The following is a 27,614-nucleotide window of genomic DNA, read 5'->3' as shown; positions in this document are numbered from 1 at the left end:
TTTTTTTGTACATGATGGTGGCACTGAGATTTGGAGTTATTGTGAACTTATAAATGAATGAAATGTAACAATGGGGAATACTTCTCATGGTTTTTATTTTTTTTTTCATTTTTGCCTCCCATGTGTTTGTATGAGTATGCTCATTTGTTATTGTAGATGATAGCTGCCTATTGTTGCTGGTGATGATTTATGCACTTGGCCATGATCACTCCCACATTAGTTTTGTCTGTTCCACATCTGTCCTAAAGAGGCTCACTGCTGCAGCTGACAAAAAAGGAATGGTGTTGGATATTTTAAGTGAATTTTTTTTTTAATCTACATGATAACATGTTTGGTTATTGATCAATGTCAAGTGCTCGTATGCAGTTATATCGGTAATTATATGGAATTTGAAGTCAGCGTGTGTGTGTGTGTGTGTGTGTGTGTGTGTGTGTGTGTGTGTGTGTGTGTGTGTGTGTGTGTGTGTGTGTGTGTGTGTGTGTGTCGTGGATATCTCCATAATTCTGGTTTCAGAAGGTGGAACGGAGCCTTCCCAGGACTCAAAGTATCCACCTTCGTTTCGGTGAAGGATCATGATTCACGGCCTAAGTTGTGAAGTTTTCTTGTTCTCAGACTTTTTGTTCCGTGGGCTCTTTTTAGGATCGTCACCTAGCCTTGGACAGCCTCCAACTGTAGTTTGTTCGTGGTAATGTTCCCAGGGATGGTTTGTAAGATCTTTGTGAGATTCTTCTTTATCATTCCCATTGCTCCAATTATCATTTCTACAATTCCGGAACTCTTCAGTTTTCAGGATCTTTTCATTTCATTCTTGAGGTCTTGATATTTTGTCATTTTCTTGATTTTTGCATTATTTAGACCAAAATCACTGGGTACTGAAACCTCAATTAACAATGGCTTCTTTTCCATTTTTTAAAATCTAAGTACCATGTCAGGTCATAGAGCTTTGTTTTCTATGTTAATGCTGGATGGAATTATCAGGTCATACATGAGCATTATTTTCTTGTTTTCAATGATTGTCGAGTTTTTGATTCACGTTTCCATGAGTTTTGTGGAATTGGAATATGGAAATTGCTACAGATGTGCCAGTGGATTACGCGACATACCTTGGTGTGCATTTGCGTGTCCAGCTGTTCTGATATGAGTTTTTTACATCCCGATAAGAATTGACTCGTGTTTTTCTGTTTCTACCTTTGCAGAACCTACACCTCTCCGATTGGCTCAATCATGCCTTTTTTTTTAAGCCATTGGTGTAATGAGTGTCCTTTGTCTTGGACATTTATAATGATTCTTTCTCCATCCCAATTGACCTCTTCTTCGCCATTCCAGTGATCCTTCTTTGTCTATCCCCAATCTGTCCAACTTTTTCTTTCTTTTTTATTTCCCTGCTCTGTCTTTCTCCCAGTTGTCACTGTCTCTCTCTCTATCGAGTGCAGCCTGTGGCTGCTGGTTGCATCATTGGTTGGGGCGCGGCTATGCCGCTGATGCAGTGTCCCCCTTACCAGTACACTAGTACTCATTTTGCCGACCTCGTTAGGATGACAGGCTGAGTCAACCTCCTGGTGTATTAATTCAGCGGCCAACGGGGCTTGAACTCAGGACCCTAGGATCCCAAGCCACCACCCTAACCACTATGCCAACACCAGGCTTAGTTGTCACTGTTATGTATATGTATATATATATATATATATATATATATATATATATATATATATATATATATATATATATATATATATATATATATATATATATATATATATATATATATATATATATACACATACAGTAATCCCCCGTTTATCGCGGGGGTTACGTTCCAAATCCCCCCCCGCCCCCACGATAAGTGAAAATCCACGAAGTAGCGGCCATATGTTTATTTTATTATTTATATATATTTTAAAGCTTTATGACCCTCCCCACACTCTTATTAACCTTTCCCATACTCTTATAAACACTTCCTATACTCTTAAACAGATTCATTGATGCCGTAATGGTGGCCTACGGCAGCGAAGCTTTTCCCTTGCTTTAACATGTCGAGAAGTTGCACTTTTTCTACGATGGTTAGCATCTTCCTCTGCTGCTTAGCTTCAGTGCCAGATACCTTTGAAGGTACAGAATGTTTGGGCGGCATTGTAGGGGTTGAAATAAATTAAAAACTTTCACGGATAATTCGCACAAACACAACACCGCAGAGTAACTCTACGAGTAGCGATCACATGTCGATGTGAAATGGACAAGGCGAGATGCTGAATGCATGCTATGCGCGGGAGATGTAGAGAATGATGCTTCAGTCGCTGAGCCAATCAGAACCCAGGATACAGAACACCATGCTCTGGTTGGTCGCCTCCCATCCATCAGCTAATAGCGTGCCGTGTACGATCTCACGTGGGTAAACTAGCGCAAGTGGAAGCGGCCGCATCTGCGTTTTCCATACTCACGACTCTTTGTCTACTCTTCTACTGTACACTATGTACAGTACTTTATTTCTTGTAATGTTTTAATTAATTACTTATTTTTTATGCTTTTTTAATTTTTTAGGCTAGAAAATGCTTATTTTACCATAAAAATAATTTAAATAATAAATATATAAAAATACATTTATACCGCAAAATCCCGTGATATAGCGAAAAATCCGCGATATATAATTAGATATGCAAGAGTTAAAAATCCGCGATACAGCGAGACCGCGAAAGGTGAACTACGATATGGCGAGGGACGACTATATATATATATGTATGTATGTATGTATATATATATATATATATATATATATATATATATATATATATATATGTATGTATGTATGTATATATGAATATATATGTATATATATATATATATATATATATATATATATATATATATATATATATATATGTATATATGTATAAACATACATATACATCTGTTGGAATTTCGTCTTGTATTTTTCTTTTGTACTTGTTGCAATCGTTGGGGTTGTATTTGTTGCTGTTTCGGTTTGGAGCATGACATCTTTGAAATATACCTGTTTTTGGAATTTTTTTGCAAGGTGAGTGAGAGATATCTTTTCTGGCTTCTTGTGTTCATGCTTGTGTACAAATTGGATTTGGTAGTCTGTTGAACTTTTCACGTGTCTGCTAATCCTCGAGTCGTCGCTCGATGCACTTGATTGAGTTCCATCAAGCTGCCACCTCCTCCTTTTCTCAGCAGGTACATTCTTGGGATGCATTGATTTTTGTTGATCATTTTGTGGATAGTGAGGAGTTTCCTTCTTTTGATATCTACTTTTCTGATTTTCGTTTGTGGCCAGTTTACTATTTATTCCACAGTTGTATTGGAACACTGGTACTACGAGTTGGTTTATAGCTTTGATTTTGTTCCTTGGGGAGAGATATGTTTTCAGGATCAGCCTCATTCCATACAGGTTTTCTTTGATAATTGTTTTGTGCATTTTTTATGACATTTTTGGTGGCCCTCTTCCACTCCAAGATTAGGTCAGGTATGGGAGCATGCGCCAGAGCAGCGGATCGCTGCTTCCACTTTCCGCCGGTACTCCAGGGGCCTCCATCTTGCCATCCCCCAGGCAGATGCCTGGCCCATCCCAATCTCATTGAGATGCTGATCAACCTGCTGCAACCACGAGGCACGTGGTCGGCCCATTGGCCTCCTCCACTCATGAGACTCCCTCACTGAGAGAATCTGGTGAGCAGGATCAGCGTCAGGAAAACAAGCCACATGTCCATACAGCCGCAGCTGACGCTCACGGACCATGCAGGTAACAAATCTCATTTGAGTCTCTCTCAGCAACCGCTCGTTGGACACAAAGTCCGACCAGCGATAGCCAAGGATTCTCCGAAAAGACCTGGTACCAAAGGAATTAAGTTTCCGTCTCAGATCCTTGGTCAGAGTTAAAGTCTCACATCCATAGAGCAAGACTGGAAGCACCAAGGACCTGAAGACTCGGACTTTCGTCCTCCCGCACAGGACCACACAAGCAGCGCCACACCCCATTATTCAGTGAATCCATGACTCCCCAGGCCCGACCCAGACGTCTATTATCCTCTGACTCACAGCCAGCAGAGACATGAATATCACTGCCGAGTTAAGTGAATCTCTCCACGACCTCAACATCCTCACCACAAACAGGCACAGACAGGACAGCAGCATCCAAGATATCATTAAAAGCCTGGATCTTAGTTTTGACCCAGGAAACATGTAATCCCAGTGGCTCTGACTCGAGGGCCCCCATAAGGATATCCAGCATCTCCGCAAAGATGACTGCATCATCTGAGAAATCAAGGTCAGAGATCTTGACATTCCCAAACGATGCACCAAAGCTTAATCTCTCCGACATCCTCCCTAGAATCCAGTCCATACAAGTGCTGAAAAGTGTGCGGGCCAGTACACACTCTTGACGAACTCCAGTAACAACTGGAAATTAGTCAGAGATGGTGCCACCACATCTCACAGCACTCTCAGGACCAGAGTAGAGTTCAGACATCAGATCGATCAGTTTTGGTGGCACCCCACGAAGGCCAAGAATCCTCCAGAGGGCATCCCGATTCACTGAATCAAACGCTTTACAGAGATGAACATAGGCTGCAAGCAGCCCCTGCCGAAACTCTTGTCTGCGTTCGATGAGGACCCAAAGAGCAAGGATACGGTCAATCGTTCAGCTCTTTAGTGTAAAGCCTGACTGCTCTGGACGCTCCTGCTCAAGCAGATGGTAGTGAACCCCATCAATAATTATTCTAGCAAAGACTGCCCGGCACTGAGAGCAGCGTCACCCCTCGGTAGTCGTTGCAGTCTTGGCGATCACCCTTCCCTTTCCAGAGAGGGACAACAAGGCCCCTCTTCCAGTCAGTTGGGATGATGCCTGTGTTCCAGGCAGAGCACAGAACTGCATGCAATGACACGAGTGCAGCATTTCCACCAGCCTTGAGAAGTTCAGCATGGATGCCACAGATCCCTGGAGCTTTACCCCATTTCAACCGGTTCACCGCAGCCTGTGTTTCCACAAGTGAAGGTGGACCACAGTTGATTGAAGGGTCAGCAACAGGGATTGCAACACCCCTGACGTCCAACTCGACAGCTAGTAGATCAGCCTGGTACTACCGCTCAAAGTAACCGGCCCAGCGGGCCTTCACTTTGGACTCTATCAAGAGCCTGCTACCATCTGCTCTCACTGCAGTACACCGAGGGATGGGCTTGGATGAACGCAATGCACGAATTCCCCTGCAAGCAGGACGAGAATCACTTGACCACAGGTGATGCTCTACCCCCTCACAGATTCCTCGCACAAAGGCCTCCTTGTCCACCCTTCGCACACGTTCAGTATTACGCCTCACCTTCCTGAACAGCTGAGCTCTGCCATTCAGCCTGGCCTTGCGACGCTGGCCAATGGTATCCAGTGTCCCTTGAGAGAAAATTATTCTTTGCCCTAATGTGAGTTCCACGAGATCCACCGGCAACATCAAGGACGGTGGTCTTGAAGGCACTCCACAACTCTTCAGAATTCCCCAAAGCACCCAGACCCCCCAAATCTCCGCTCAGCTTGTTCGCAAACTCCCTAGCTACCCTCTCATCCTTGAGCTTGCCAACATCCAGCTGAGGCTGGGATGGTATCATTCTCCCAGATTTAATCTGCAACTTCAGAGTTGCTACAACAAGCCTGTGGTTGGTATTGAGGAACTGAGCACTCCGGTAGACCATGCAGTTCTGGATCATCCTCCAGCAACCATCAATGAGCACATTGTCAATCTCCTTTGCCACACCGCCAGCGTTGGAATACCAAGTCCAGCGATGAGCTTGTGGGCGCGGAAACCATGAACCAGCCAGCCGAAGTCCATGACTTCTTGCAAAGTCAAGGAACTTAGTGCTATTCAGGTTCACAGACGCATGGGGACCAACACATGTCTCATAACCATCCCTATCAATTCCAGTCGATGCATTGAAATCCCCTAAGACAAGAAGTGTATCTCGTCTGGGGCGCTGATCAACCACAGACTCGAGCGTGGCGTACAATGCATCCTTCACGGTGAGATCACTCGCCTCAGTCGGAGCATAAACAGAGACCAGGGAAATGACACCGAAGGAGTGACGAATCCTGAGTCTCATAATACACTCGTTGACCAGTGTTACCTCAATTATCATTGGAGTCAGCTTATTGGACACAGCTACAGCAACTCCTTGGGCATGGTAACCATCAGGGTGACCAGACCAATCGTAGGTGTAACCACCCACCATGATCTCGCCGCAATCCGTTCTAACCTCAGAGAGTGCTGCAATACTGATGTCCAAACGCTTGAGCTCAGACGATAACAGAGACAGGTGATCATCCTCTCTTAGGGATAGGACATTCCAGGCACCCACCTGAAGGGACCGCCTCAGGTTAACCCAAGACCGCCGTCTGGGGGACGACATCTCAGCACCACTCCGACACACTCTCCCGCAATCTGACCCGGGAATGTTACCCCGTGGTTTTCCTCCTATCATCAAAGATTGGGGGTCCTGAAGGATTTAACCCAATCCCCTTATCCGGTGAGCTGCCCTTCGAAGGGAAGCTGCACAGGAGGTATTCCCACGGAGTGGGTTTTCAGATTTATTTGCGTTTTTGTGTTTTGCAGACTGAAGGGTTTTACGGTGGCCGGAGTGCAAATCCTGCCACCAACCTCCTAATAAGAAGTAACCGAACTGCAGGAGGACGTCCGCAGACACAGTTGGGCACTATAGATATGGATGGCCGTTGGCTCACAAGGAGCTCCTCCGCCCTTTGACAAGTTTTGTTTTTAATCCTGTTGGGTGTCCATATCCAAACATGCTCCTCACCAAAAAACCTGGTGGGGGAGACGGTTTTGTCGCTGACAACCCGACCATGGAACAGGTTAGTACAGGTTTACATGATACCTGAAGCAAGTCACAGATCTGATCTGGCCTGACCTGACATTAAAGATATTTGTTTTATGCTCCGTTATCAAGCTCTTGTATTGTTTTATCTTGGTCCATTTTTATGTTGTCCATTTTGGTTGGTCAGCCTTGTACGAATGTGCACTTGGCACACTTATCTCGGCCAAATTCCATTTGGATATCGTCAGAGTACCGTTTCACAAATTTCAGTTCTTTCAATTTTTCGCCATTCGGTGCAGTTTTAAATCATCCGTTCAGTAGATGTCACCTTTCTTGTTGTCTTTGGACAGTTTTTTGATTGGTTGTTAGGGTGTATCCGGGTCCTTGCTCATTAATGAGGTTACTTAACGGATCCAGAGCCAGGCAAAATAGGAGGGGGGGAGACCGTCTCTTTGAAAGAGATCGCGTTTTATCATCACTCCTGGAATTTTGATCTCTCCTTCCGAGTGCTGCAGAATTAGTGTGGTATTCCACAGATCCAGGGATTTCTCAATCAGGTTGATTATTTAGGGATTTATCTTTCTCATTTGCTTGCACTTTATCATCCGTGAATGTGAGATACTATGAAAAGGTTTTTTGATGGTGTATCCAGGCTGTGGACAATTTGGTTCCTCTCGTATTGCAGTTTTCAAGCATGGCCTTGTTTAGTAGTAAGTGGTCCATTGTTCCATAGAATCCTCTCTCGTATCCCTTCTGTTTTGCCTCATGGCCTCCTTGTGCTCAGTGGTGGTACATTCATTGTTTCTATGATGATTACTGTTATAGGTTTGCATGTTGTTGGTGGATAGGTTATGAGCTGGTATTTGTGAGGTAGTTTGGTTTCTTCAGATTTTGGGATAAAGAAGGTGTTACCTTCTTTGAACCATTCATCCATTTCCTGATCCCCTTGGACAAGTTCATTGAATGTTCGAGCATAGTGAACGTGGAGAGCATCAAATTGCTTTAGCCAGAAGTTTGGGATTTCATATGGGCCTGGGCTTTTGATGTTTGCCATCTTTGCAAGTTGTTGCCTTATCTTTTCTGCATCAATTATTACTGTGGGCATTTCCTTGAGATGTTGCTTCTTCTCCTCCAGGTTTTGGATCCATTCCACCTCCTTATTGTGTTCTTTTTGATCTTCATAAATTCCTTTCCAGAGACATTGTTTAAGAAGGAGAGTAACTGGAGGACAGGATTGGAAGGCTACAAGGTGTATCGGTGTGATAGGAAGGAGAGAATAGGAGAATGAGTAACAATGTGGGGTAAAGGACAGCACTGTATCAAGAGAAAGGGGTGATATTAAGGGAGGAATAAATGTTGAGGATTCTGTATGTGTAGAGATTAGAGATTGCAAAAACAGTAAGATACTGCTGGGATGCTTTTATCGGACTCTGGGTGTGAAGGAAGAAGAGGAAGGAGGAGTACATGAAGAATTCATCGGGGAATATGGTAAGGGAAGTGTATTGATTATGGGGGATTTTAACTTGCCAGGGATAGATTGGGTCCAGGAACAGGGAAAGGGCAGAGCAGATGAGGATTTCCTAGTTTGAGTCCAGAATTGCTTTTTGACCCAGTTTGTAGATAAGCCCACGAGGGGGAGTGCAGTATGAGACCTCCTTTTAAGCAACGGTCCCAATATGGTGGAGGTAGGGGAGCATTTCAGAGCAAGTGACCATAACTTTGTGTGTCCAAAGATTCTGTTACGGGTTAGAGTTCAGGATAGTAGGGTAAGGTTATTAGATTTCAGAAAGGCAAACTTTGAGGGTATGAGGATAGAATTGGGTAATGTAGATTGGGAGACTCCAACAACAGGACAATCATCATCAGAGAAATGGGAAACCTTCAAGGAGCAAATGTGTAGAGTGCAGAGTAAGTATATTCCAACGAGGTGTAAAACTAGAAGCAGAAAGAGGTAGGGTGGTTGAGCAGTGAGATGAGGAATGCTATAAAGGAGAAGTAGAATGTATTTATTCAGTTTAAAATAACAGGACTGGAGTTGGATCTATATCACTGTCGGAGTAAACAGAGGCAAGTTCAGAAAATAACTCGACAAGCCAAAAGAGAGCATGAGAAGGACATGGCTAAGAATATTAAACATAATAGCAAGGCTTCCTTTAAGTATATCAGGGGAAAGGAACAGGTTAGGACCAGTGTGGGCCCATTGAGCAAAAGCACCGGGAGAGTGGTTATTGATGAAAGTGAGATGGCAGGCTTATTAAACAGGTGTTTTTCTTCAACTTTTACACAAGAACAGTCAGAATTGTCAATAGCCGAGAGTATCTATCAAGGAGGCGAGGAAGGGCTTTTGCGGAAGATCCAGGTTGGAGTGGAGGAAGTAAAGGAACAGCAAGGTAATCTAAGAGAAGATAAGGCTCTGGGTCCAAATAATATGCACCCGAGAGTATTGATGAAAGTGGCTGAGCAGGTAAGCGAAATGTTAACGGATATTTTCAAAAGTTCCCTGGAGTCAGGACAGGTACCGGAGGATTGGAGAGTAGCAAGTGTAACGCCACTATTTAAGAAAGGATCCAGAAAAGAATTGGGAAACTACAGACCTGTAAGTTTGACTTCAGTTGTGGGGAAGGTATTGGAGACATTAATTAAGGACCAGATGAGAAACCATTTCAACAAATACAAACTAATTAAAGGTTGTCAGCATGGGTTTACCAAAGGCAGTTCATGTCTAACAATTATTTTAGAGTTCTATGAAGCAGTGTCTGATTGGGTGGATGAGGGAAAGGCAGTGAACATAGTATATCTAGAGTTTAACAAGGCATTTGATAAGGTACCACATCGGAGGTTGTTAGCCAAGGTGATGGCTTGTTGAGTGGCTGGTCAGGTAGCTAATTGGATCGCAAACTGGCTTTGTGATAGGAAGCAAGGAGTGGCTGTGAGTGGGAGGATGTCTTGCTGGGTGGATGTAAGTAATGGAGTAACTCAGGGATCAGTACTCGGACCATTACTATTCATTATTTACATCAACGATTTGGATAATGGGGTTAAGAGTAAGCTTTCCAAATTTGCAGAAGACACAAAGCTTGGAGGTAATCTGGATGGCAGAGGGGGTGGTGATCAGATTCAAGAAAGTATTGATACTTCCATAGATTGGGTAAAAGATTGGCAGATGGAGTTTAACCTGAGCAAGTGTAAGGTATTGGGGATGGGAAAGAACAATGAAAATAGAGATTACAGGATGCAAGGTGTAATTTTGAAGAGTGTCACGCAGGAGAAGGATCTGGGGATGGGAATATATATGGGAGGTGAGCAGGCAGCACAATGCCAGGCAGCTTCAGGTAGAGCAAATAGGCTTTTAGGTTGTATTCTGAGGGGGATCATTTATAAATCAAAAGAGGTGGTGTTAACATTGTACAGGAATTTAGTGAGGCCACATGTAGAATTTTGTGTGCAGTTTTGGTCACCACAACTAAAGGCGCTGTCACACCTTGACGATTTAGCCAGCGTATGCCGACTTATGAAAAATTTGTCTAAAACGCCGGCACACGTCGAATACGTTATGGGTAAGTTTTGTATACGTTAAGAGCATGCTGAAAAACACTGCCATACGTCGTAGTACGCTGGCTTTCATCGTTGTACTTTGCGGTTGTCCTCAATATTTAGCATGCTTGAAATTTTACGACGTATGCCAGCGTACTACTCACACGTTCCGCTACGCTGGCCATAAGTTGTAGGCACGTTATGCGATCGTTGACACATGTTGACACACTTTACTTGTAAGTTACTCATCAGTCGAAACACGTCGAGGTAATGATTAGCGTACCCGAAACTTATTTATAACCTATGAATAACGTGTTGTAGGCACGTTACATGATCATTGACACACGTCGAGGCACGTTATGCGATCGTTGAGGCACGTTACTTGTAAGTTACTCATAAGTCAAAACATGTCGAGGTAATGCTTAGCGTACCCAAAACCTATTTCTAACCTATGAGTAACTTGCTTTGTACCTATGTGTAACCTACCTCCAACGCATATTGACGTATTTGATTGACGTCTTCCGGACGACCACAGAACTTACTGAACGTGTTTCTAATTTACAGCTACCGTATAATGGCGTAATGGCAGTGTTTAAAAAAAAACAACAATAACTTCCGATATTTCGTCACGTGCCGTTACGTCACGTCTGATTGCCTCTTCAGTTTGCTCATGTCTTATTCTTAGTTCCTCCTCTGTGAATATTTTCTGTTTGAGGATATTGTCACGTCGATGTCGAAACTTAAAAACAAATGTCCGAATATATTTTAAAATTCGTTATGGACTAATTTAAAAAATAAAAAAATAAAAAAACAACTTCAGATATTTCGTCACGTGCCTTCACGGAGCCAAGGAGAAAAAAAAATGTGCCTTGACGGAGAAAATAAGTTTCGGATATGCTAAACATTACCTCGACGTGTTTCGACTTATGAGTAACTTTCAAGGAACTTGTGTCGACGTGTGTCAACGATCGCATATCGTGCCCACAACTTATTCCCAGCGTAGCGGAACGTGCGAGCCATACGGCGAGTACGTTGTAAAATTTTCAGCATGCTTGAAATTTCACGACGTACGAGACATACGACGAAATATGACAGCATACTTCATCGTTTTTCAGCGTGCTCTTAACGTATACACAACTTACCCAAAACGTATTCGACGTGTGCCAGCTTGGTTCGGCAGATTTTTCATAGGTCGGCATACACTGGCTCAATCGTCAAGGTGTGACTGCGTGGGTGACACTTTTAATTTTCAGGCGGTTATGATTTAAATCGGTGTGCGCCAGGTTTTTAACAGGCTACGCCACGAGTTCGTCGGCGATACGTGCAGCGCGCTATGCCTCAGTTAAACTATCGTTGGGCATTGGTTGTGAACGCCGACAACAGGCTAAGGATTCGTTGGTACAAGTTATCTATAAGACAACGAAACGTTCTGTGCCCGTTACTAATATGTTATGCATACCACCAACACGTTATGAATACGACCAAAACTTATAAAAACAACATCAAAATTTCAGCGTACGCCAACGTTTTACATACATTTTTATACGTTGCCATTGCTGGCTAGATCGTCAAGGTGTGACAGCGCCTTAAGGAAGGACATAGATGCCACAGAGAGGGTTCAGCACAGGACTACTCAATTGATTCCGGGCCAAGCTCGAGTCAGCTATGAGGAGCGGCTGAAGGAGACACGGCTTTATACACTAGAAAGGAGGTGTTTATGAGGAGGTATGATAGAGATGTTTAAGATAATGAAAGGTATAGATAAAATAAGTGCAGATGAATTATTCAACAGAGTACCAGGGGCCGTAGCTTGAGAGTAAAGAAGAAGAGAGTTAAGACGGTAGTAAGACAGGGGACTTTCACTCAGAGTCATTAATGCATGGAATGGCCTCCCTGGAAACATAGCGGTCACAGAAAAAGTGGATAAGTTTAAATTAGAATCAGACAGGTACCTGTAAGTTATGGAGATAGAGGGGTATAGGGATGTTGATAAGACTTTTCGGTAGTTTGAGTATTGATGGGTGATTGTGTACGGAGTGCTGTTGGTGGGGGTCTTCTCAAGGGGGGTTTGTGTGGTTGATGTGTGATTTTAACCAAGCCCATGCCCCCTCCCCGAGGGGAAGAAAAGGAAAAAAAAATACAAAAAAAAAACCCAACATTTTTATTTCATTAATTAAATACTTTTTTCTTGCATTTTCTTCCTTGGACCTTGTGTAGATGGGTTGGTGTGGTGTTCGCGCAGGCATGATGGGCTGAATGGCCTCCACGTGTGTTGGATTTCCTTGTTGTTCCTTGTTGTTGTTCATCTTTTTGAGAAGGGGATGACACATTCTGCTTCCGTTTCCCTCGTTCATGGGAGAATATTTTCTTGAAGTATTTACGTGTGTGTGTGTGTGTGTGTGCGTGTGTGTGTGCGTGCGTGCGTGTGTGCGTGCGTGCGTGCGTGCGTGCATTGCTTTACGAGATGCCTTGTCCGGCAGCTGAGGCTATGTGTGTCGCATCGGGCTTCTCATATTTGTACTATTTGTGAATGTCTTCAGAGCTGTGGAGGAACTCTGGGAAGGATTTGAAACAGCAAAGGGCTTACCTCGCAAAGCCTTTCATTGTTGCTTTGTACATCTTTCTTTGGCTCGAAGAGCATGAGAGGAGTTGGTTTATTTATATAATCCTGGCCACCTGGGTTTAATTGATTCGGTGTGAGCTGATTGGTTATTCCATCCATTCGCAGGTGAGAGATGTGAGTGGGTCTTTGTTTTTCATTTCTGTGTTGACTGCTTTTGACATTTGCACGTGGTATATGCTTGGGAGCCTCGATGGTATGCGTTTCTGTCTGCGTTGTCGCTGATGATTTGCCAATAAGCAATGAAACCAGTCCTGCAGCTGAGGGGGTGTCACATTGGGATTCTGATGTGTGTACTATTTGTGAATGTCTTTATAGCTGTGGAGGAACTCTGGGAAGGGCTTGAAACAGCAAAGGGCTTTCCTTGTGTAGCCATTCTTGGTTGCTTTATGCAGCTTTCCTCAGCTGGAGGAGCCTGAGGAGGAGTTGATTTATTTATGTAATCCTCGCCACCCATGTTAATTGATTGGGTGAGAGCTAATTGGTTATTCCTTCCATTCACAGGTGAGATATGTGAGTGGGTCTTTGTTTTTGATACACAGGTGACCCTCAAATACCGCATATTCTCACGATGCCTTTTCACAACAGCGCGGATTTAATTTAACTATAACAACAACAACCGCGCTATGTTTCTGAGCAAAACAAGAACAACAATTCTGAGCGAATCGTTCAATCACAGCGGACGCTTTTTGCCACGCCACATCATTCTGGGCGAATTGTCCGTGCTCCGTCACCCTGAGCGAGTCGTCCGTGCTCCGTCACCCTGAGCTAGTTGTTCATTAACAGTGGCCGAAACTATGGCTGCAAAGCGTATAACAAGGGGTATTGGAGATAATGATCACGTGAAGAAGAAGTCAAGAATGTCTCGTTCATTGGAGGTGAAATTAAAAGTTTTGGATCGGTGTGATGGAGGTGAGCACAGCATTGATATTCAAAGAGAGATGGGACTTCGTGATTCTACAGTGAGAACCAATCATGACAATTGTGATAAAATCTGAAAGAGCACTCAGACAACAACGAATCTTAGTGTTACCAGAACTGCAAGATATCGGCCTGATGCTATTGAGAAAATTGAGAAGATGCTGACCATGTGGATAGAGCATCAGAACCAACAGAACATGCCCTTGTCTGAAATGGTCATTCAAGAGAAGATGAGTTTGTATGGCGATCTAACCAAATTTCCCAATGATCCATTATCTTTTGCTGCCAGTCATTGGTGGTTCAAGCGCTTCAAGAGTCGCCATGCGTTCCACAATCTCAAGTTGACTGGGGAAGCTGCTGCTGCAGATCATGCTGCTGCCGAACAATTTCCAGCTGTCTTCAAATCGGTGGTTGCGGATGGAGGTTACACACCAAGCGAGGTGTTTAACTTCTGAAACTGGACTTCATTGGAAACGCATGCCCAGTCGCACTTTCATCTCCATCAACTCTGGTCTGAGGCAGTGATTGAGGTCAGAGGTTTCACAGAGATTTTTCCACTCGAGTGACTGGTGACCTTCGATTTCCACTGTTGCTCACTCTTGCCAACCAGCATTCCACTAGCATGGCTGATAGACCAAACACCCCTTAACATGAGTTGAGTGAGACTTCCGTCCTGCAATGGACTGAAACAGGCTAGTTTACAGTTTACATTGACTGTCCACTCAGGCAGCTGTGAATTTAATGGTTGTCTTTCTCCAGTTTTACTGAACGAGTGAATTTTGTGAGCTCCATTTTAACAATCTGGATGCTACATGAGAAAACAGCATATGTACATGGCTCTGGGATATATGGATCCTGGCTGCCACCTTCTCCTCCTGTTTTGACAGTTGTTTTGTTTGCACCTAATATTTGGAAGTGTAAGGTGCTGGAGATGGGTAAGAATAATTAAAATGGGGACTATCTAATGCGAGGGGCAATTTTGGAGCATGTCACACAGAAAAAGGATCTGGGGGTGGTAATTAATAGATACGGGGGGGGGGGGGTAAGCAGACAGGACAACGCCAGGCAGCTATAGAAAAAAACGAATTGGGTTTTAGGTTGTATTCATCGGGGGATGAAGTGGCGATCGAGGGAGGTAGTTTTAACACTGTACAGGAATTTGGTGAGGCCTCATCTAGAATATTGTGTGCAGTTTTGGTTACCACATCTGAGGAAGGACGTAACTGCCAATGAGGGGGTTCACCCTAGCGATACGAGATTGATTACGGGGTTCGCTAGACTAAACTACGAGAAGGACGGGTGATTGTATAATGTCGTGATTGTGATGTTTGTGAGAGGGTCTTGTCAAAAGGTGAAAAACAACCCTGGTGATGTCTGTGCCTGCCCCAATGTTCTCATCCATACTCCTCAACCCCCCCCTTCAACCCTACAGTGAAGTTTAGTCGATAAACCGATGTGTTGATGTGGTACAGTCGTGATTGGCCATATGGCCTCCTCCTGCATCAAGGTTCCTTGTGGTAATGGCTGCAGCAGTGACCTTGCAGAAAACGTCTTGTTGTGTCTTCTGTCCAGGCATTGTATTTCACACAATTGTCGTTCCAGATCTGTTAAATGTACTGGATTGGCTAACTCTTGTGGACTGTATATGGTGTATTGAATTTTTATTACTTTCCCCCACCCCTCCTCCCATTCCTGTAGCTGTCGTTGCCACGCAGCCCTTTGGCATCGCCATTTAACAGGATCATGCCACGCACGCTCTCCGATGAGAGCATCTGCAGCGGCCGTCGGCTTTCAGACCGTCAGCGCTACGAGGAGCAGCAATCAGAGCTTGCAGAAGACCTTGCCATTACCGTCTCTTCTTCAGGTCCGCAAACGTCCTGGATGCATTCAACCTTCAGCCCCTATGAATCGCAGCATCATGGTGAGATAGTTGCTTGATGTAACAGATTATAAAGAACATGGATTGTTTATAGAGAAACCGACAGTGGATAATGGAATGCATAACACAAATGCCCTACCGAGCAGGAGGAGCATCATGGCACAGTTCATGTCATTGCGAGGGATCATCTTTCTTGTATGTAGTACTCCTCCATGATAGGGGGATGCTAAATTGAGAAAATTTAAACTGAGAATAGGAAGAGGAAGGACAATGTGAGAGAGAAAGGCTCGGGAGGGTAGAGGAGTGTGGGGAGAGAAGGGAATGAGGTTTGGGAGGAGGTATAAGTTAGGGGAGGGAATAAGAGGGAGCTTTGTTTGGGGGGAGGGGAGGTGAGGTCCAAACTTCCTACATGTTTAATTAAATACATATAAACAAACAAATTTTACTCAGCAATAATATATAACCTGAACAACAAGAAAATTTCATTGATGCCTCTTGGAAGGGCTGTATGCTTTGTTCAGTGTCAGCCGTGGCCCCTCTGGAGTCCAAGTGGACGAGAAAGGAAAGGGTTAACCACTGCACGGTGTGCTGTCTCTTCATCAGCCTTGTTTAGACACCCCGACCTCTTCACCTTGCAAGCTTTCTCGGCATCAAGGAATGGCCTTTTGTGTTCCTTAAATTGAAATCATTTGAACTCTTCCTCAGGATTTTTGAAACCGCTGCTTATCCCCAGTATGCTCCTGAAAGCAATACTTAACACGGCCTTCCGCAGACCTCCTCTGTGCTGCCATCTGTGTACCTTATCTTTGAACATTCACAGGCACATAACTCTTCCCACACCTGGTCCATAAAAGTAGGACCAAGGGTGCAATGAATTAATCCAGTTTGTCTCATTGAAATGCTAATAGCAGGTTTATAGAAGCTATGAAGTGTATTTTAATCTCATTGAAATAGTCTGGTCACAACCTTTGTGCTCGTGTTTGCCAGACTCCCAACTTTTGGCTGATTTTAGTTTTATTTGTTTGCTAGTTATTTGTTTTCTTTTTCTTTTCACTCGCAATGGTCTAAATAAAGCTAATTCGTGTTGTGTTGTGTGTTGGGTGGTTGGTTGTGTTGTTTGGAAGGAGTGATTGGTGTGGGGTTAACGAGGGTAGAAAAAAAAAAGATCATGGTTTTGGATTGGGGATGATCTGAGATTGTGGTGAACAGCCTTTTTGACGACCTGGTGGGAAGAATGATATTGAAGAGAATGTGGAAGTTGGTTCCACAGGCAGGAAAAAAGAGGAATTAATGAGTGCAGGCGAGCAGTGATCCTGGATTTAGGTAGTTTCACCAGAAAGGGTCAATGGTGGACCATGTGAGCCCTGCAGAAACCTGGGGGAGGAAAGGGGGGGAGGGATGAAGCATGGAAATAGTAGAGGGTGCAAGACCAGAAAGGAGGCTTTAGAGAACAGAGACCATTGACCTGTTTGCGATGGAGCAGTGATAAACGCATCGACTCAGCTTCATTGCGGCAGATTCAAGCAATCTTGAAGGTCATGGTTTCCACGGCGTGAATCTGAGCAAGATGTGAGGCAGGGGAGCCAGCCCAGAGGGGAGAGAAGTGCTCCATCAAGCTGCAGATGAAGGCATTGTAGGTGGATAGAAGTTAAGGTGTGCCAAGGAAGGACTTTGTACAACGGAGGATGCCCGGTCGGTCGGTGGCTGGCTGGCTTTTCGAGGCCAACTTTGAAATCTGGTTTGAGTGCAGATAGAATCACAAAAGCTTGAGTCGTGAGTTGAAAGAACCTCATGCACCTTCTCAGGAGCAAAAGATACAGAGTCCCGGAGCAGTTGGGTACAACAGGGAAGGGTGGATATCGAGAGTGAGGGGATGGGAACACAACATTTGGAAGCAAACACAGAATTGAGGCATTAAGCCTTCTCACGAGCGGAGTCGGCTGTGATGCCTTTTGAAGAGAGGGAAGCGATAGAAGGAGAGCATACACCAGAGACAGACTTAACGAGCCGCCGCCAGGTTTTCGAGGAGGGAGACAAGTTTGAAATTCATGCTCGAGGTTAGACGGATGTTGTTTTCTGGCTTTCCTGAGAATGGACACAGACTTGTTGTGGACTTTTCGGAATACACTGAAATCGCCTTCGGTCGGATTTGCCTTCGAGGAAGAGAAGGCGAGTTGTTTCAGAACAACTGTCTTGTTACGAGATTCAGTGTACCGTGGGTGTGAAGAACAGTATGATAATTAAAGATAAGATGGGATGAATCTGTGCATGAGGGAGAGCAGGTTTCTGTGGAAGGATTCCCTGGCTGAGTTAAGGCAGTGGACTTGGGAGATCAGTCCTGAAGAAAGATGGCTGCTTGCAGTCCCTGCCAATCTGCCTGAGTGAACGGCCAGACTCACAAAAAAACCTTGCCACCCGAATGTTATTATTACTCGGACTATGGCCGTAGGCTGAGCATGTGAGTATTGTGATCATCCAGTCTGATAGTGTGTTTGATCATCCCGTCTGTGTTTTATCCGTTTGTCAACAGAATAACTGGACCACGAGGGCAGCTGGAATCACTAAATTTGGCAGAGAACTAAATATTGTGAATGTTTTGGACGAGTTCAACTTTGAGCTCACAAGGAAAAACATAAAATCAAAATTAATACAACACTATAATTTACTCACACCACAACCACAACACGGTATAGATTAGCATATCTGGGGCACGAGTTCACCAAGTTGAAAGCGGTGTGTCAGCACCTCCATTGAGTGGGTTTTATTATTACCTCTGCCACTGAAGATGAAGAGAGGTTATGTTTTCACCCCTTTCTGTCTGTCTGTCTGTTTTTGTTTGTCTGTTTGTTTGTGTGCAGGATATCTCAAAACGTTGTCGATGGATCTGGATGAAATTTTGTGGACAGGTTAGGTGTGTGACAAGGACGAACTGATTAGATTTTGGTGAAGATCCGGATCTAGATCCGGCTACTAGAATTGTTTCAGTGATTCTACACCACTGAGAGATGGGGCCAAAAACTATACATAACCTGATATCTGAAAAAGTTGTGGACGGATTCGGATGAAGCTTGGTAGACATGCCGTGTGTGTCGCAAGGACAAATCGATTCGATTTTGGTGAAGTGTTTCCTGAATAATCGGCTTCCTCAGAGACTTTGAAGCGTTTCCACATGCGTGTGCCACCGGGCAATGTGTGTTCCTCCATTAGAATTGCTGCTGTCACTGCCTAACCAAGGAAGTCTTCCCCTTCCACTACCTGATGAGACCTCTCACCTTGAGTGGTCCAGCCTCGTCCGGGCAGCTCAGCAGTTCGAAGGTAAGAAAACTCCTCAGCTGTAGAATGAGTTTTTCTACCCCTCTCCCCCTCCACACCCCCCCCCATCCACTCCATATTCCACTGATATAAGTGGAGCAACACCTATATGCCTCCCTCCCCCCCCCCTTGAAAAAAAAGACACAATTGTAACTTTGAAAAGAACAATAACATGCAGAAAACAACTGCTTTCGTCTTTGTTGTGAATTGTTTTGTTTCATGGATAATGAAAGCATGACGGTTGGGCGCTTGAGTGAATTTGTTGCTTGTCTCCACTATGTTCGTTAGCCACTCGAACATTGGAGAATCGACCTCGAGAGCCTTCCCAGGTGCCCATCACAAGAAGATCTCCAGGCTGGTCACAGCCAACCCTTGGGTGAGTTTCCGACTGAATCATACAAAGAGAGGGAGTTAAACTTTGTGTTTTGGTAAAAACTCAATACATCATTCATCTTTTTTATTGAATTGTGTTCCACTTGGGCATTGTTGTGCAAGTGATGTAAACTAAATGGAACAAGTGCACAGTGCACTCGGGCTCCATGGAACAAGTGCACAGCACACTCGGGCTCCATGGAACAAGTGCACAGCACACTCAGGCTCCATGGAACGAGTGCATGGCTCACTCAGGTTCCATGGAACGAGTGCACGGCCCACTCAGGTTCCATGGAACGAGTGCACAGCACACTCAGGCTCCATGGAACGTGTGCACGGCCCACTCAGGCTCCATGGAACGAGTGCACAGCACACTCAGGCTCCATGGAACGAGTGCACAGCACACTCAGGCTCCATGGAACGAGTGCACAGCACACTCAGGCTCCGTGGAACGAGTGCACAGCACACTCAGGTTCCATGGAACGAGTGCACGGCACACTCAGGTTCCATGGAACGAGTGCACAGCACACTCAGTGGGCTATATTAAATAAGTGCACTATTAAATCTAATAGCAGGATCTATTTAGCAATGTTACAGACACAAAGACCAATTATAGGAAAGATGCTCTGTGGTCTTTTTAAGTCCATATCATTGCAGAAGACTCATCTTGCTTCACTCCCCTTTGAGCTTTTGAATGGTAGATAAACAGAGCACCACGGTATTGTCAGATTTGATTTTACAGCCAATGTAACATTGACCCAAATGGTGCAAAGATGACCATGTTACCAACAGAGTTGATTTTGCTGTCACTCTTTGGGTATCAACGTGAATCAAATTGTCACAAGTGATTGTTACCTCCACCACCGAAGGTGAAGGAGGTTATGTTTTCACCCCTTGTCTGTTTGTCTGTCTGTCTGTGTACCGGATATCTCAAAAAGTTGTGGACGGATCCGGATGAAATTTGGTGGGCAGGTTGGGTGTGTCACAAGGACAGACTGATTAGATTTTGGTGCAGATCCAGATCCGGATACAGATATGAGAATTATTTAATTTCCCAAGTGATTCTTCACCATTGAGAGGGGGCCAAAAACGATACATAGCACAATATCTCAACAATTTACTGAGCCCGATATTTTTTTCTCGTGGATCAGGCATTGCGTGGTGGAGGTATGCGCTCCACCGAGTACCCTTCAAGTTCATCGTATGTTGAGATATTTATCAACATCATTCTTCCGAATATCTTTTGTTTGTCAAGCCATATTGATGAATGAAGATTTGAGTGTGGGATTTGAAGTCTGCACCTTCAAACACGTCTCTGTGGAATCTGCCCACAATGGGAACTTTCAAAAAGCTTCCTTGTTGAGCCCCAGCTGCTGCACTTGACACCTGCAGGTGCAGCTGGTCCATGTGATTATCAGTGGATTCTTTGTCTGGACAAAGGAACTTTTTTGGCCCTGCAAGTCCTTGAAAACAAGTCTAATTCCATATGTTGTTTATCTTTTTCATACTGATTTATATCGGTGCCCCTTATTGCATGTGCATTGAACAGGACACCAGCATAGGCTTTCCAAAAGGACATTCCTGTTAAGAGTGTGTTTGCTTGAGTTGATGCTTGATACATGAATGTGAATCCGAGCGTGACACGGAAAAGGTCCATAGTGGGAAAAGTGAAGGGGTGAATTTTAATGCACATGAGCACAACACACGAGCACATAATCCGACTGGTGTATGACCGCTCGGCAGAAAGATTCAACCCAAGTTTCCTTACGATTTCCCTGTGAGCGTTGTAAACAAAAAATGCACCAAGACGATTTTTAACTGGAATGGCACTTCGTGGAGTGCATACCTCTGCGAGGCTGAACAGTTTGCGTTTTGTCTCCCACTGATAGGCCGGCTCTTTATCCGGACCTTCACCAAAATCTAATCGGCTTGTTCTCATCACGTAACCAACTCGTCCAGCAAGTCTTGTCATTCTTCCTTAACTTTTTGAGATATCGTACTATATATAGTTTTTAGCCATATTTCTCAGTGGTGAAGAATTACTTGAAGATTCTAATATCTGGATCTGGATCCTCACCAAAATCGATTCAATTCGTCCTTGTCACAAAGCCAACTCATCCACCAAGTTTCGTCCGAACGCATCCATAACTTTTTGAGATACCTGCTCACAGACAGATGGGGGTGAAACCAACCTCCGTACAACTTTGGTGGCCGAGGTAATAATGAGGAAAAGTTTGATGAGTTTGTGTTGCATTTGGGGCGATGCACAGCTATATAGACATGAGTGGCAAAAAAAAAAATTTGGATGCAATATTACAATTAAGTTGGCCTGTTTGGTGTGCCACTTATTAACCTGTGATGGTTGATGCTTTGAATCCAAGTTTAAATCCCACATGATATACCATGTGTTTGTCCATTGTCTATGCATGTCCTTGTAATTCACATTGAAACACATTGATGTTTACTCCATGCACTTGAAGCGAACGGGGATATAAGCAATTGGTTGACATCCGTCTGTCCGTCCGTCCGTCCGTCCATCCGTCCATCCATCACGTGATCTGATTTGTTCTGATTTGTGTTCAAAATACAACATTCAATACAAATACGTTGTTGCTCGATCATAAACTCAAGACAAGCTTCTCATTTTACCTTACTTTGGCCTTGCATTCGTCCTGATCGCACATGTGCAGAGAGAAGTGACGTCATTTATTTTACTCCGCCTGCCTGGCAGTCAAACAAAATTGATGATAATTCCAAACAGGAAACTTACTGTTTTTAAGGATGTTATAAAGGACACAAACAACAAGCACGAGGAACTAATGTAACGTGTTAGACAGGGTGGTGGGGCGATGTAATAAGTGCTGCGTAAAATGGTGGTAAAACCCAGAATTAATTTCGTTATATACCTTGAAACCTCTGAAAACCTTTATTTAGACTGAATTATGTACTTGAAGACTGTAAAAATAAATCACCTTCATAATACTTTCAATAACCATGCCATATATATATATATATATATATATATATATATATATATATATATATATATATATATATATATATATATAATATATATATATATATATATATATAATATATATTGTTACGGTTGTGGAAATTCGCAAACCACCATTCAGTTCCCATCGGTGAGATATCTCTAAGCACATGTGTAGTTAGCCCCAAACCCGTTGTTTAGAGGGAATAAATCTGATTCATTCGGGCTGCGACGCTTTGAGATAGCCGTTTTTCTGTTCTATCTTTATTTTGAACCAACCACTCTCCAACCATCACACAACAACCACCAACCACAACGCCGCTTCACAACAACGACGCCAACAGCCACGATCTTTACCTTCACAACTCGCTCCCGCAAACATCGCATCACCGCCATTCCAAAAGGCACCATGGCCATAAACCCTCCACCACCTTCACCTCTCTCCTTCTGCGGCCATTCCCGCACCACCTGTGAGCACTGAGCGTCGGGCTGTCCTGGGCTCGTACAAGATGCGCGCCGAGCCGCGAGTGCAAAATACGGCCTTTCCGAGGAGAATTCGGATCAGGAATGCTACACGCCCACTTCTGATCCGTCCAATCAGCAAGTGTGGGGCGGTTTGGCCCCGCCTCCAGGCGCGTCTGTGTGGAATCGAGATATGCAAGTTCTTGGATCAGGGGAGATTCACGCCCCTTTTTCTCCATCCAATGGGCGAGTGTGGCTCCGCCCCTGAGCTCGTTCTGATCCAGAAATTTGCATATGGGTTCTCCTGCCGGCCTATAAAGCGCCGAGTGCAAGGCGAATCGAGGCAGAGTCGGTTTGGGCAGAGTCGGTTTTGGAAGAGCGGAGAGTGGCAGAAGAGCGGAGAGAGTTTTGGGCAGAGTCAGTTTGGAGCGCGGAGTGGAGTCGGGAGGAGAGGGCGTCCCGGTGGTTTTCGGCAGTCGGCTGAGGAGAATTGGGGGAAGAGAACGAGAAGTTCGGGTCCGAGGCAAGGAAGACGGCGGTCGGCGATGAGGTAGCAGTGGAATCGCTCGTCACGGGACCCAAGCAAGCCAGCTATACTCTTTCCCCAGAGCATCAACAATTCCCCCCCCTTTTTCCCCCCCGCTGAGATAGTGCGAAAAGGGGGCCCCGTTCCCACCCCACTCCAAGCAGTGCCAACGAAACCCGCGAAGGAGCACGAAGTCGGGGCACCGCCGCGCTGCTACATTTGCGGCTCATCACAAAGACGCGGGTAGGACCCACCCGGTCTCGCGGACCTGACCGCTCTTTCAGGTCCCGCGCAAATATTGGCCCACAGGGCCCGTCTGCCCCCTTGTCTTTGAGGGTGGCCTTTTCTTTTGTTTCTGTGTAAACGTGTGTGTGTGGCGCCAGTCTGGTGAAGTAAAACTGTTAAGTGTTGCCGTGTGTCAGTCTTATTCGGTAGTATCTCTGCGTCATTGTTTCTTTTGTTACATCTGCTTTTTGTGCATAATTGTTTTAATTGTATATGTGTGCTTTCCGTGTGCTGCGGAATAAATGTGCATCATGTTGAACTGTTTTCCCGTTTTGCTTCCTCTTTTCTTTAATTGAATCTCCATCTTGCTTCACGTAAAGGGTTGGTAGTGGGCTTAATACGCCCGATAATTAATCGGAACCGTCGAGGCCGACGATAACACCGCTCGGTTATCCCGATAGTACGGAACGAATCGCTTAAGCGGCCCGTGTCCGGAGTCGACCTGCGGCGAGGTGCGATCGCCCGGTCTACCCTCTGCGTGGGTACTTAGGTAGGTCGAGTTTGGCGAACAACCCTATCCCACGCGGGGGGCCAATTGGCACGATCGTGGTGAGGCCGAAAGGCCCACCCGTGACTCGCTCCCGGCGTTAGTCCGAGAGGGTCACGACAGAATTGTCCGTCCGGTGGGCGACGTGCCGCAATTCGAGTTACGTGGCCGTTCGCACGCCGGCGGGCGCGAATTCGCAACAATATATATATATATATATATATATATATATATATATATATATATATATATATATATATATATATATATATATATATATATATACACATACATACATACAGCATTTGAGAGTGTACCATGTGTATGGGGTGAAGAAGAGGCCGCCGATGTGGCTGTGTACGATGCTGATTGACCCGTTCTACGGTGATCAATAAAGCTTCCATCTCCTACATTGGGACTCACATTGTCTTTCTACAGTTTATAAGGGTGGTTGATGTACAAGACTGCTTCAGTGGCACTAAACTTTTTTTTTTTTCCACGATCTTTAAAATCATTATTTTATTAAAATTGTAGTACAGGAGGGCCTTGCTGTTCGTGGGTTTCCCCTTCATCACCACAATGAATTTATTGAGGCAAGTTTTGTGGATTGCAGACAATGTGCTCAAATAATTGTGGGTTGGTGAACTATTTTCCACATTTATTTACTTAATTAAAATGTACCGTCAACACGTTAACCCCCTCAAACACACCAACACCATCACCACGTCTTTATCACAGCCGACATCGACATCGCGTTATTGGATCAAGTTTATCATCATCGACATATAACTAAAACTCTCATCATGCATGTATGTATGTATGTATGTACGTATGTACGTATGTATGTATGTATGTACGTATGTATGTTCCCGAAATACAGCCAAAACGGTACAAGATAGCACAAAAATTTTAGGGCCACCTTACTCACCATTCTCCTGTGGTGTGCAATATCAAGTTTCATTCAAATCGGGCAACGAAAAAAAATTATTAAAAAATCAATTCCCGATTCAGTCAAGTACTCTTCGGGAGTATTTTATCAATGCAAACAACTTCAGCGGTATAGTTCGCTGGAGCTATCTTTGTTTTTTTTTCTTGAAATGATTTTTTTTTCACCAACCGCTGTCACAACGGGAACCCAACGGGTTCATGGGTCGTCAAGTTATTATTAAAGGTAAGTTTCATGATCTTGATAACTCAAGAAAATAAACTTTATTTTATGTTCTGAATAACTATTTTATTCATGAAAATAGATATCATAAAAACAATGCACAAACATGTTAATTGAGGGTACAGTTTGGACAAATTTTAAAGTTGAAGTACCCAACCCTATTTTCCCCATTACACCCTAAGTTTACGCATTGTGGGTTTGCAGTTGACGGAGATTTTCAAGAGCATAACCCCTGCGAACAGCAAGGCCCTCCTTGTATATACCTAAACACTGCATGGGGTATCATGTTCTATGAACTCTCTCGTTACCCTCGCCAGAGGAGAGGTTATTGCATTTGGTTCCATTTGTTTGTGTTTGTCGGCGCAGAACTTTCGTGTTTTTTCTCTGCAACCGCTTGTCAGATTGAGACAAAATTTTCACCATTGGTACAACTACTCATGTAGAATGTATGAATGATAATTATGACGTCATAGGTCACGTGGTGTGGCAGCCATGTTGGATTTACCCTAAAACCAATTAAAAATACACCCCTCAAAAAATGTCCAGGTGAGGTCTGCAATCCATGATTGCTCTTTTTCTTGTAACTTAATGTCTTTGTCCTGCATGTGATTTGTAGCCTGGTGTTGGCTTAGCGGTTAGGGCGACTGACTTGGTATCCTAGGGTCCTGAGTTCGAGCCCCGTTGGCCGCTGAATTAATAACAGGTGGGGTTGACTCAGCCTGTCATCCTTCCGAGGTTGGCAAAAATGAGTCCTAGTGTACTGGTAATCAGGACACTGCATCAGCGACATCGCCGCGTCCCTAACCAATGATGCAACCAGCAGCCATAAGGCTGCACTCTAAAGATGTGTGATTTGTGTACAAACTCCACGATGAGCAGTGTGTATTAAAATAAATACGTTTGATGTCTTTCACATAACACTTTTGAATTGTTTTAAGAATTGGCGCACCCAAGGTTGTGATCATGTGGTCATGGATCTAAACGGTCCATTTGTGCATCATTGGACGTGCTCACGCTCACGTCCATGCAGTATGTTTTTTGGGGGGGTTACGGATTCAGACAGCCTTGCTGATGTTCAGCAACCCAGGTGCAAAAGTTTTTATCATGACGCTTGAGTTTGAAGGGGGTAGAAATGCTTCCACTGCGTTAAGATTGTTGGGAGGGGAAGGGAGAGGGGGACACAAAATATTATGTAATCTTTGCACGTCCTCTGACTGTGAAATGTTAATTCAAATTGCAGGTTTTGCAGGTTGATCCGTTTGACTTTTTTATTTCTCGAAGTTTTCTCAACAACCCTTGAGCTGTGTTTGTGTTTGAAACAAACAAACCTTTGGTTACTTTGTTTTCGTTCCAGCAGAGTTGAGTAATGAATGTGATGGTGACGTACAATTGGAACTCGGGTCCAAGTTGCCTGAGCAACGAGCATTAATGGACCTCTGTGCATGCCGCCCTTAGCTGTGGTGATGGAATGAGCCCAGAAGTTCTGTTTGACAAAGTGAGCTATCTGGAGAGCATGATGAAGCAGATGAGGGATGACCTGCGCAAGGTAATCTCTACAACCAGCACCCACCATAAACAAGTGCTGTGTGTCCTGTAAGCATGGCTGTCTCACAATACCCTCACCTAACAGGTGCCTTGAACTGCTCTTTCCTATCGACTATACTTCGAAGGCCATGGACATTTTTGTTTTGGACAAATGAGTGTGAATGAATGTAAATCTTTGACTTGACGGACACAGCGGAGGAGAGCACGCTCTTGAATGAACACACATGACCTTTTGGGTTTAAAGAGGGTATAAATTATTGAAGGAGTGGGGGGGAGGATGTGAAGCGTGTAAGACCAGATAAAAGGTGTCGTAAGACCAAGAGGCCATCAAGTGATTTATTTATTTTTTATACATTTCAGATTTGACAAGGAGCACCAGGTTAGCACACTTGTTCGAATCCGGTGCAGACAAAAGCCTGTTTATTTTGTTCACATATGTATAGAGCTTAATTTAGGCAATAATTACGTTCCTAACACTTGCCATGGGTGGATGGTCGACATAGGCCGATGCAAGTACGAGTTCAATCAGAAACGTGTAAGTTATTGGCAAGAGCCATTTCTTTACACATTGGCTTTACGAAAGTAAATAAAAAAATTTAAAACACTTTTGCCAAGTTAAACATGTGTACCACTGTACCCAACCCTTTGAAGTGATCTCACCAGCCTGTAACACATTCGTT

The 27,614-nt window shown here is 44.2% G+C and overlaps 1 protein-coding gene across 3 annotated transcripts in view; it reads left to right on the top strand.

Annotated features, from left to right (window-relative positions):
- The window catches only part of LOC147032475 (signal-induced proliferation-associated 1-like protein 1), a 322,965-nt gene that overhangs the window by 290,797 nt on the left and 4,554 nt on the right, over positions 1 to 27,614 (top strand). For all 3 annotated transcript variants that reach the window (XM_085870130.1, XM_085870128.1, XM_085870129.1), the window contains 4 exons: positions 15,602 to 15,824; positions 18,990 to 19,097; positions 19,383 to 19,470; positions 26,845 to 26,935. In XM_085870130.1, the coding sequence (XP_085726256.1) occupies positions 15,602 to 15,824; positions 18,990 to 19,097; positions 19,383 to 19,470; positions 26,845 to 26,935 (510 nt within the window). The remainder of the gene's footprint in view (positions 1 to 15,601; positions 15,825 to 18,989; positions 19,098 to 19,382; positions 19,471 to 26,844; positions 26,936 to 27,614) is intronic.

This window comes from Eptatretus burgeri, chromosome 2 (genome assembly GCF_056783735.1).
Source record: "Eptatretus burgeri isolate ZD-2024b chromosome 2, Ebu_testis_v1, whole genome shotgun sequence".
NCBI lineage: Eukaryota > Metazoa > Chordata > Myxini > Myxiniformes > Myxinidae > Eptatretus > Eptatretus burgeri.
Note: the sequence above shows the minus strand (reverse complement) of the source record. Positions and strands in the feature narration are given on the sequence as shown.